We start from the raw sequence: 12632 nt of genomic DNA, 5'->3' as shown, positions 1-12632 counted from the left end.
GACATGTCAACAGAACAACTGTATGATGTGTGTTCATCCATATATATTGCTGTGTGGACACTGCTTTAATTAGTAAAATTCTGCAAACAGGGAGAAGTAGCAACAAACTTTAGAAATCCTTCTTCATATTGAAACTGATGGACTGCACATTCTCCTAGTGTTTGATCATAAGATTATCTTATACCTGTCTAGGCTTCCAGAGCTCAAAGCCCATTAGTTAATTAATCTTGGGTTTTGCTACATCCTTCGGAAAATAAGGCAGAACAAGGCCCTGAGGTTCTAAGTGCTCCCAATCCTATGGCTACAAGCCTTGGTCACCTCTGTTTCTAGACAGTCTCATGTAAAACTCTTTCTGATCAATCAATGCAATGTCCACAACCAACACCGACTTTCCCTCAGGATAAAATACTTTGGTAGATAACCTTAAAAGGGCAATGGAAATTAATACAATTGTAAAGATATAACATGAATGATTTCAGCTCTGGGAGAAAAATAAGGCTTAGACAAAGGAAAAAACAGTGGTTTCAAAAAATAAGCAGGCAACTAACAACAAAATAGAATAATTAATTAAAAGACTGGGGCCCAGGGATTCACTGAGACTTCTCAGTTCATGTCATAATGAACACATGTTTTTTTTGTATCATTCACAGGACCAGGAAATAGGTACCCACACGTAGGCAAAACTGCCAAATGCCATCACCCACTAGGGTAGCGAAACTCCCTCGGATAGGGAACTATACGAGCCCACCCCCTGAGGACTTTCCAAAGTCTTTATTTTATTCTCTTATTTTAAATTCCATTCTTACAGCAACTTTTAACTTTCAGATTACTCTTCAAGAAGTCCCACTGAAATAAAAATAATTTTAGACACGAGCCACTTAAATGACATTAGCCTTAACACAGGCGTATTTATCTGCATCGCAGCAGAGATTTTCTTTTTCTTTTATCTGTTAGAATAGATACAGAATCAAGGACTACATCAGGGAGAGGATGAATAGAATTCATTAAAATACAGGCATTTCCTTTCTAAAATGCTACCATTTTATAAAGTTCTGAGACCAAATTTTTTAATTATATTTTTAATTCAAATTTTATTCTATTAAAAATAAAATGAACACATTGTCAGGAGAGGTGATGTGTTGAGAGCCTACTGCAAGTCACCTTAAACCAAAGTCAGTGGAGATGGGTATTCATTTGCTGCCTTCCTTCCTTACCACTAAGGATGTCAAGAGTCCCAAGGAGCAGCCTGCATTTCAAGATGCCAATAATCTGCACACTGGAGGGAAGGTGGGGATTATAACCATCTCCTACAGTAACAAATATGTACTCATTTGTATTATTTTTTAGATTCCATATGTGATATCATATAGTATTCGTCATTCTCTGACTTATTTCACTAAGCTGTGAAATAATATTCTCTAGGCACATCCATATTGCTACAAATGGCAATATTCCATTCTTTTCTCTGGCTGAATAATATTCCACTGTATCCATGTCCAAGCTATTGTAAATAGTGCTGCTATGAACTTTGGGGTGCATGCATCTTTTTGAATTAAGAGTTTTCGTTTTTTCCGGATATATATCCAGGAGCGGGAGTGCTGGATCATATAGTAGTTCTATTTTTAGTTTCTTTAAGGAACCTCTATACTGTTTTCCATAGAGGCTGCACTAATTTACGTTCCCACCAACAGTGTAGAAAGGTTCCCTTTTCTCCACATCCTCGCCAAAATTTGTTATTTGTAGACTTTTTGATGTCAGCCGCTCAAGTCAGCATATTTTTTTCTTTTAAATAGGATAGCAGCAATGTAATTCCCAGCAGACCAATGTAATACGGTCCAAAATGACTGCCAACAGAAGACAGAGGGAGTTATTCAATATAAACCCAATATATCCACCCATCAGAAGGCTTAAGAGTTACAAAGACCAGGAGGCACCATGAATGGCATATGATCTTGAGAATGAAGGAAGTGATTAAAACTAAGTGAAGAAACGAAGAAGACAGACTCATATGTTGAATAACCAGAAGTTTCCTCATACTGAAATTCATGACCAAAGATAAATCAGGACAACAAAGTAAACAAAATAGAAGTACTCAAAACCAGGGTCCAGGATACAGTGAAAGAGAGAAAGTGAGAAAAGTGCAGACATCTCCGACATAGAGGGGACACAAGACCAAAAGTCTAATAGTCTAACCAGTCCCCAGAGAAGAAGGAATACTCAGTTGCTGAAATGATGCATTCATCCACTTCAAGGCAGCCTAGGGGATCATGCTTAGTCTATTACAAAACTATTTGAACTAACTTCAACAACAAGTCTGAGAGAGTCCTGAGGGCTGAGGTAGAGGGAGGGGCAAGAGAGAGAAATTAGGCAAGTGTTAAATCTTTCCATTTGTTTAGTCAGTGGAATTATTAAGTCATAATTTCCTCCCTAAAGCATTCTACAATAGAAAGCAGCATCTGGTTTATAGTTAGATCTTGTATGTGTGCTGATGTGTGCTAGTAACTTACATATACTGAAATTGATGTATAGCAGGAAGCTGCACTTAGGTGCTAATGTCAGAGAGAGGTGGGCTGAATTTAGAATCCTTGGGAGATTCTGAGGTCAGAGACAACCAGGTCTTCTTAGGACTCGGGGACTCTTTAGCTACTTGTGGGAACGCCTTCCGCCAACATCGAACTGGGCACTGAGAATAAATGATTTTACCTAAGGTTATTAGCCATGCGTGGCGGCTTTCCAAGGTGAAGTCCAGGAACCACTACAGATAGGCTGCAACTGACAGCGATGTAAGGACAGAAAGCAAGACTACAGCACTGCGAACCTCAGTGTCTGACACTGCCACAACCTCTAAGCAAGGGATTTTGTAGTTTACAAAAGCAGGGGTGCTCCATGACAGATCAGAAATGAAAACAAAACCCCCAAACCCCTGCTTCTTTATGTCAGGTCATGTGAGAAGCACGGCCAACAGTACCCTCTGGGTTGATGTCTGATGCCCTGTAACAGCTTCAGCATGGAAATGTAAACAGGTTCTGTGAGTACTTCAGCCACTTTAATTAAAAAAAAAAAGGATAAAAAATATAGCGGTTCTATGCCCAGTTTCTATTTCGGAGTCCCAAAACCAATCCATCTTTTTTTTTTTTTGGCTGCGCTGCACGGCACATGGGACCTTAGTTCCCCCACCAGGGATGGAACCCGCGCCCCCTGCAGTGGAAGGGCAGAGTCTTAACCACTGGACCGCCAAGGAAGTCCCCAAAAGCAGTCCACCTTAGCATTTGATTCCAAGAGCTCTGAAATTCAGCCCTGTCTTGCTTCTTGCTACATTTTCCCCTTACTCAAGAGAAATTAACTAAACCAAAGACAAAAGAGGAACGGATATGGTACATTTCAGTTTGGAGGACCCAGATGCTTATTTGTAGCACTGCTACCAATTACTGCTTTAATTACTGAGGTCATGCTTCCGCTGCATAATAAGCCTTCAGACACATTTATCCCTTGCCATCAAAAATGTCCTCTGGCTTCATGCTGTCTTTAGTTTTAAGGTCAAGAAGTAAACAGCGTGAGGGTGTAACGGCAAGTGGCCAGGGGTTGGAAATTAGGTTCTCTTCATTAAGCCAAAGCACTCCAGTGAGTGCTCTGAGAGGTGAACTCGATGCCTGCGGGAGAGGCTTCGGCAGGGATACTGAAGATGCTGCTGCCCAGTAAAGGGTTCGAAGACTTTGAAATGTTAAAAAGCCTAATAAGTTAATTCAGAGAGAAATACGCAGTAAGCGAGCATATGCAGTGACCTTTATATCTTTCCACCAGGTCTTCTAGTTTTCCTTTTTTCCAGTACATAGTAGGACTACACTCTTCTGCCCACCTACCCATCCCCCCACTCCTGTCACCTGCTTTGACAAGTGAATTGGGAGTGAGCCAGCACCCAGATCACCACCTTCCCTCTTTCCCCTTTGCCAGGAGACAGACAATGTCCCAGGTGGCAGGTGCTGCAGGCCTGGGTCCTAGAGTGAGGACAACATACAGAAAGGGTCCCAGCCAACCCACAGAGGATGCATGGTGAACAGGAGAAAGAATTTCACTGTTTGGAGCCACTGGGCTTTGGTGACTGTCATTGTCTCAGCTAACCTCTCCCTCCTGACTGATCTAGCCCTGATACAGCATATGGGTTTCCCTATGTATTTCACTCAAGCACCAACTTCACTACTATCCAAGTCATAAAGTGTAATGCTAAGACTAGTCTTAAATCTGTGGAAAGGATTACATACTTAACTACACCAGAATGTAGACAATAGGAAAGCCTTAACAGAGCAAGCCTGACTGCTATTCTTTGAAAGGCCTGCTTATCAGTTTGGCTCCTGGCTGGCATCTGGGAACGCGGATTCTGGGAGGGTTCCCAATACCCTAATGTAGCTCATTGTGTCTAAAATCTGTACAAACAACGTGCTTTGTGCTGAACACCTGCTTTCCTCCTGGGAGGCTGGAATTTTGGTATATGCTGGGCAGAGGGTTCCTACATGACCAGCCTCTCAATAAAAATCCTGGGCACTGAGTCACTAACAAACTTCCTACCAGACAACAGTTCACACGCATTGTCACAGCTTGTTGCTGGGGGAATTATGGACTTCTGTGTGACTGGGGAGGACTCTGGAAGCTTGTACCTGGTTTCTTCGCTCTTCACCCCATGTGCCTCTCCCTTTTACTGATGCTATTTTGTATAGTTTTGCTGTAATAAACCGTGGTCATGAATAAGCTGAGTCCAGTGGGTCCACTTAGTGAACCAAAAAACCCAGGGGTGGTCTTGGGGACCCCAACTCCCACCAAAATAAGTTCCTTTAACATCATTTGTGAGGGAAAGGAGAATTAATACATATATTTGGGGGATAGAGGTACGAAAGGATAATTTCTTCATTACTAGGGTATATCATAAAATAAAATAATCTCCTCCCAGTGGATCCATTTCTTTTTTATTACAGGCGAACCCCGATGATTAAAGTTACAAAATTTAAAGCTGAAACCTTCATCATACCCAGGGTAAATATCTTTTTCCCCTTATTTTGGCTGCTCAGCAGAGCACAGAAGCCAGATGGGCTATCTGTTTTAAATAGGCCCCAAAGGCCTTTTATTGAATTGTAAATAAGTGCATGTTTACACAGGAATTGTTTCAACGTGAAGAACACCAAAGATCAAAGAAAAAGAAACATACCATAATTATCACCGGCTGTATCTGACTTCTCAATCTGGATGTTCTGAGTGACTTTTGGACAAATTTCAATTTCTTTGTACAGCTGAAAATGACAAAGAGAAGCCTAATTAAGACTTCATTAAAAATAACTTAGAAATAGTCATCAATTTGTAAATCTATTTTTTCAGAATTTGAAATCAAATTCTCATCACATCCCAGTATTTTTCTTGAACTGACCCCATTAAGACTCAAAGTGGAAACTTAAACTCACATTCCCAGATTTAGCTCCAGTTCCAGTTTCTAAATAAATTCCTTGACATCACTCTGTATGTCTTTTCCCACCCTATATCTATCGCACACCTGAAAAATAATGCTAAAGTAATCGAAAATCTTCAGTACTGGGGAAAAAAATTATTAACATCAAGAAGAGGTTATAAAGATCTTGATATGGGATCCATAGGGATAGGAGAAATCTCTGTGCTTCCATTCTCTTCTGTTCATATACCATTTTGGCTCAAAAAGTGCACAATAGTACAAATACGCAGAGAAAAATTATAGCATTAAAACAGACGACAGATTATATAAATGATAATATTCTCTTTTAGCCATTAGATTACACCAAATTACTGAAAAAACTGAAGTACATAAATCAATCACCTCTCTCAGAAACCCAAGAAAACATGGAAAAAAAAATAAGAGTAACTGGCAGTTCACAGAGAAACTTTATTTCAATTAATTTAATTTATACTAGATGTCTGGACCTAGCATCATCATGGACGGTAACTTATGAAGGTTTTACCATGTGTTCTTGCCCCTCACATGCTCTCTATGAGACAAATGTGATCCCCATTTTACAAATGAAGAGAAAAAGGCTACAGAGAAAGTACTTTCCTAAGGTCAAAAAGACCAGCCTGGGCAGAGCTGGGATTGGAAACCAGGTCTCACCGGCTCCAGCACTGAAGTTCTCCCCATTACACTATAATGCCTCCCAGACTGTTTCCTGGTGGGACTCAGGGGTACCACAGTAAAGGGTACCAAACCTTACTTCTTCAGTATGTAAGCCAAAGGCCACTTCCAAAATTTATGATAGAAATTCCAAAACAAATTAACGTGTCAAAGGCTCATATAGAACTTAAAATTTGTCATTTAATTTCAAAATGAAAATCTATTTTGAGCCAAAGTCAATAACAGAAAACTGTCCTTTAGCACTAAAGGGAAGTCTCGGTGATTATTTAAACTTGCCCTCATCTCAGTCATCTGTCCAGAAATAATTTTGTTCCGACAAGTATGAAAAAAATGCAGGTTTCTTTCTCTTCACTTTCTTCGGGCAGTTGACAGGTGGGAGAGGAGAGCACAGTGCATAGGGTTCCGGAGTCTGGAAGACCGGCTGCTGTAATACTGGAAAGCCAAGGGGTGGGGCAGGGGCTGGGAACACTGACCCAACGGCCTGGATCCTCTAGAACACCCTAATTTAATGCAACTTCCACCAAATGCATGACTTAATGTTGAGGGCATAACTTCATGTGGTTTCCTTTCTATACTTCAGAAAAAGTTTCAAACCAATGCATTCTGAAGTTAGAAGAAATCAGTTCTATTAGATCTACTGATCGTTAGTTCAGAAAATTACAGTCACCAAAACTATACATACCAAATCTAATCAATTTTATGATTAATTTGTAATGTCATGGAATGCTCAATAAAATGTTATGAAATGTATTCACTTCGACGTATTTTGAAGCTTAGTTTAATTTTTTCCATTTCCTTGAGAGCCAAACTCTCCCCCTAGGTGGCAGTATATCACCGTTTGTTCTAATCATCTGGAAAATTCCAAATGGTTTTCCATAGATCCCGTGGGAATTTAGCTTTGTAAATAAGCTTTCCTATTCTTTTATAATATTACCTCCTCTCTTCTTTGTAACTGGTGTGAAAGTCTTTGTGTTTTTTACCAGTTTCAGACAATAACTTAGTATAATATAGACAGGGCCCTTGGCCACGGTCCTTAGGCTGGCTGGACTAAAATTGGGTTTGGTAAAAAGCTCTAAAACATGTAAAATTTCAAGAAGGAGCTGCACTTTAAAATATATTTTCGATGCAATCATAATATCTGAAACCAGAAATTTTGAAATTTCGTAGTTTTAAATGTATCTTTAGCAAAGAAGTATCACACACATTCCATTTATTTATTAAATTTATTTGTTTATTTATTTATTTATGGCTGTGTTGGGTCTTCATTGCTGCACGCAGGCTTTCTCTAGTTGCGGCAAGTGGGGGCTACTCTTTGCTGCGGTGTGCGGGCTTCTCATTGAGGTGGCTTCCCCTGTTGTGGAGCACGGGCTCTAGGCGCGTGGGCTTCAGTAGTTGTGGCTCGCGGGCTCTAGAGCACAGGTGCAGTAGTTGTGGTGCACAGGCTTAGTTGCTCTGTGGCACGTGGGATCTTCCCGGACCGGGGCTCGAACCCGTGTCCCCTGCATTGGCAGGTGGATTCGTAACCACTGCGCCACCAGGGAAGCCCCCTTTTATTTTTATTAAATCAGTGATGCTGCATGTTTCCCCTCTTTTCAAAAACCAGATTAAACACCACCAGACGTTAAGAAACAATCTGATTACCCTGGCACTGGAATTATCACGAAATCACATTCATTTCTTACCAGGTCTCCTTGGTGCGCCTCGTCCAAGCGACCATCACCCATGGCCTGAACGACAGCTCACTAGCCTCCTGCCTGCTCTCCCAGCTCTTTCCCTAAGGCCCTAAGGTTCATGGGCCACACAGTAGCCGCAGTGAGCCTATTAAGACAGGAGTCAAATAATGTCCTTCCTCTCTTGGGCTTTCCCTTCTCACTTGGGCCCTACAAGCCCTCCTGCTCCCTCTTCTGCATCCTCCCTCCTTGTGCATCCAAACCCCTCCCCCACCCCACCTTCCCTCTCCCCACCACTCCCTCACTTACCCTCCTCACTGATCCTCCTCAAACATGAGTAAACCACCTCTACCATCACCCCCCTCCCCTTGCCAGGCGTTACCCAGCTTTGTTTCCTGAGCCTAGAACACTTTCCTCCAAAATACCTCTATGACTCACTTTCTCACCTCACTCACCACGCTGTTCAAACATCACATCTAAAGGAGCAGCACGATCGCTTTTAGGTGTCTATCTTTCTCTGTCTGTTTGTCCTAACTTTTTCTTTTCCCGCTCTTAACATCCCGGGAAATATTACACATTTACTTGTTTTTGTTAAAAATATTTACATGTTTTTATATCTGTCTCCACAAACTTGAATGTATTTTCCAAGAAGAGTAGAGATTTTTCTGTGTATCTCAGTGCTTAAAACAGCTAGCATGGTGCCAGGCACACAATAAACGCTAAATAAATATTTGCTGGATGAATGAATCAATCGATCAATCAGTGTTTCTGCAAACTCTTTATGCCCACCTGTCACTTTAAGAAAAACAGATTTAATATGGGTTTTCAAAAAACCCAGGGCCTCCATATTCATTAGCATTCTACAGATTGGACCCAATAACCAACTAATCATGAAAAAGTAGCCAAATGGGTATCACTTATATTAGCAAAGCAGATAAGTAGAGAAGTAGAAAACTAACTATTCATGGTCTTTCATAAGCAAAAGAATCCCCAGCCCCACCAAATAAATGCACTAGACTCTCCAAAAAGATCTTTAAAATGTAGTACACACTTTCGCTAATAACTATTGACCTTACTACTCAAGAATACTTGACAAAACAGTAGCAGAAAATAAAATGTTTTGGGACAGTCGTCTATTAATGAGTCATTTTTCAGGACAGGACTTCAAACACCTGTGAGCTTCGCTAGTCCAGCAAAAATAAAAAGGAGGTAGGTTATGGAAACCAATTAGCCATTGGTGGCCTGATACTTGTTCAGTAAGGGACAATAAATCAACTATCTGTAAAATCTCAAAAAGCATCCAAGAACACTGTGTGTTCAGAAACCCCCTGCCCTGGAATGACATTTCATACCAACTTAATGGCCGAAAGCACAGATTGGAAACCATGGACGTATGGATAGAATTCAAGGGGTCTGTGAACTGGGGTGGTGAAAAAGCCTGAAATTTTTATATTCACTAACCTGTAACTGAAACTTAGTATTTCCTTCAATTATAAATGAACGGAGGCAACAAACACGGCAATATGAGCAATGCCTGTGACCTTGTCAGAAACAGAAATCACAGTTATTTTTATACCACATTCTAGTTGCTGCTAGTATCTCAAAATACCAGTTATGCGCATCACCACTCCAGAACAGTGGCAGGTGTTAGACCTACGCTGGGTCTTGTTATTTAATGAGCTAATAAGTAAGCACGTATATTATCTATAATTTAAAAAATATTTTTGATAACTATTTCAACACAATTAGGCCATAGGTAATCCTATGTATTCTATATATTTCATGCAATTGAAAACATTATTCTGATATGGGACTTAGGGGCTTTACCAGGCTGCCAAAGATATCCTAAGAACAAAAAAGTTTAAAATCTTGGTAAAAACAAGAGGTGCCCGTGAGCAATACTCACTCACAATCTGAACAGTAAAGTGAGTAAGACTATGGCATTTACTTCCTCAGGAATCTCAGAGTTGGAGACCTTCTGTAACAGGGCAAGAAAGAATACCATAATCTCTCTGTATTTTAGATTCTTTTTTTAAATAATTGTAATTATAATATGTATATAGCAGTGTAGATACAGAATAAGTGTGGCACACCTTAGTCTCCTATACTGGATGAGACCGCACAATGGCCAAGACTTAAAAATAATAAGGGAGTTAATATAATTTCAAAAGGTATGTCTTAAGCATGTACTGTGTGTAAGATATGAAGGACATGGAAGTTGCTTAGGCGTGATCCCTGTCATTTAGGACACAAAAGATTCATTAACTCTGAAATGCAAAATATACGATCTAATAGCTGTTCCAGTGTTACCAGCAAAGCACTTTCCTTTCCTAGGTAAGAAAAAGGGTTTTCTCTCCTCTACTCACAGAGCACAAAGTCAGGGCTTTCCCCATGCCAGAGAAAAAAATAAATCAGCCACTGTTAAAAGCACCCTCCTCCTCTGTGTTAAACTTAGTGATTTAAGTGATGGTTGAAAATGGTCATTTCGTTCTTCTATTTCGTGACATGATAAGAGTATAATAAAAGCACACCCTCTCTTATATTTCATTAAAAACACTTAGAGGGACATGAGGGAAGTTTTTAAGATGATAGAAATGTTCTAAATCAGGGGTCCCCAACCCCTGGGCCACGGAACAGGAGCGGTCCACGGCCTGTTAGGAACCGGGCCGCACAGAAGGAGGTGAGTGGCGGGTGAGCAAGCAAAGCTTCATCTGTATTTAGAGCCGCTCCCCATCACTCGCATGACCACCTGAGCTCTGCCTCCTGTCAGGTCAGCGGTGGCATTAGATCCCCATAGGAGCTCGAACCCTACTGTGAACTGCACATGTGAGGGATCTAGGTTGCACACTCCCTATGAGAATCTAATGCCTGATGATCTGAGGTAGAGCTGAGGTGGTGATGCTGGGCTGGGGAGTGGCTGCAGATACAGATTATCATTAGCAGAGAGGTTTGACTGCACAGAGACCATCATAAATCAATTGCTTGCAGACTCATAGCAAAACCCTATCAGTGAGTGGCAAGTGACAATTAAGCTGCATCTTATGGAGTAGACTAGACATAAGCAACAGACTTCGGGTGTCACTGTCTCCTATCACCCCCAGATGGGACCATCTAGTTGCAGGAAAACAAGCTCAGGGCTCCCACTGATGCTGCATTATGGTGAGTTGTATAATTACTTCATTATATACTACAAAGTAAGAATAATAAAGTGCACAATAAATGTAATGCGCTTGAATCATCCTGAAACCATCCCCCACCCCCCGGTCTGTGGAAAAACTGTCTTCCATGAAACAATTGTCCCTGGTGCCAAAAAGGTTGGGGACAGCAGTTCTAAATTATGACTGTAGTGCTGGAAACACAACTGTCTGTATACATTTGCCAAAACTCATCGAATTGTGTGCTCAAAATTGATGTTTTATTGTAGAGAAAGTAAACCTCAAAAAAAATTGATTAGAAACAAAATTCCCTACTAAACATACTAAATTTTAAATCACGCTTCCCCTTTTCAAAAAAGAGACTATACGGGTTTCAATTTTCAGTTCTGTTTTCTGTGGTGAAAGGCTGTCTGAAGTCATACTGTTATCATTCACAGATCCATGGCAAGAAGCTACGTGGCCCCCAGAGGAATGACTAAGTGCAGAGAAAGAAGAACAAACTCCAAGAGAGGGGGCCTGGCTCCCAAAATGTTTCTTTCCTGGAACTGAAAAACGTACCCTTTGGCTAACAAAAAAGGAACTTGTCATTATTTTACCATGTTACCATGACAACCATTTACTGAGCATCTACTATGTGAACCATTATCTCTAATCTTTGCAAAATCCTAGAAAGTATTATCACCTCATTTTTTTTTTTTGCCAAGACCACATAATTAGTAAGCAACAGAGTCAATATAAAAATCCAGATCCAGTTCAGAACCCAAGTCCCATCATGAAACTCAAACCCACGTAAGTGTGCCCAAGAATCTATATAATAAGTACAATTCCAAAAGGCCAGGACACATAATTAGATGGCAGCTTTTTCACCCAACAGGATTTCACCCACCAATTTCAACATGCAGGGAGAAGTCAGACAAAATCGGAATTAGTACTTTTTATCTGACAACAGCCAGCTCACCTTTGAGTCACCCATTTAAAACATAAGACTGTCAAAGCTACAAGGAAAGCTAGGCATAATAACTAAAATTCTATCTGAGAGTCAGTTCTGGATTTCAATTTTTCATGATGGCACAGCATCGTTCCCTGCATAAACTAAGGTGGCATTTTCACTCTGCAAAAATATTGTGATACGTAAGGCCATCTCCACAAACTTAAGAGCGCTGAAGGAGGCTCATTTATTTTAGAATTTGTTCCACTCCACCAACCACAATTAGCATGAGCACACATATAATTTAAAAATAGTCTCCTACAGAATGTACTTGGACAATAGACATAAACATTACCAGCTCATAAATGTCCTCCTCGGGCTTTGGCACGTAGTGTTGCATTTTGTTTTCTATTAGAAATTTCAGGCGCAGGTAATGAGCAGAATGATCCAGTCTATGTGCCTGGGACCAAAACAAAAAAAAAAGAGGAGAAGAGAAAATGTCTTTCCAATAGTAAATAGACGTAATTAGTTTTCCACCGATACACTGTCATCTATTCCCGAGAATAATGGTGATTTGCTACTGAAGGGAGGTATAAAATTTCTATACTTCTTACAAGGTTTACACCCAAAACCCAAACTTTAATTTTCATTGAATATATTAATAATAGCCCATGGGTATCTTACGATCAATGGAAACAAAAAAGTCAATAGGTGATTAGAGAAGAAAAGTGACAAGA

At 40.4% G+C, this 12632-nt stretch overlaps 1 protein-coding gene across 11 annotated transcripts in view; it reads right to left on the bottom strand.

Moving 5' to 3' along the window:
- Positions 1-12632, bottom strand: part of TIAM1 (TIAM Rac1 associated GEF 1) — a 204372-nt gene that overhangs the window by 65087 nt on the left and 126653 nt on the right. For all 11 annotated transcript variants that reach the window (XM_082393649.1, XM_082393656.1, XM_082393653.1 and 8 more), the window contains 2 exons: positions 12251-12355; positions 5198-5279 (listed from right to left, as the gene is read on the bottom strand). In XM_082393649.1, the coding sequence (XP_082249775.1) occupies positions 5198-5279; positions 12251-12355 (187 nt within the window). The remainder of the gene's footprint in view (positions 1-5197; positions 5280-12250; positions 12356-12632) is intronic.

The sequence above is a fragment of the Balaenoptera borealis genome (assembly GCF_965194805.1).
Source record: "Balaenoptera borealis genome assembly, chromosome: 5".
NCBI lineage: Eukaryota > Metazoa > Chordata > Mammalia > Artiodactyla > Balaenopteridae > Balaenoptera > Balaenoptera borealis.
The sequence above is the reverse complement of the archived record's forward strand: the minus strand, read 5'-3'. Positions and strand labels throughout refer to the sequence as shown.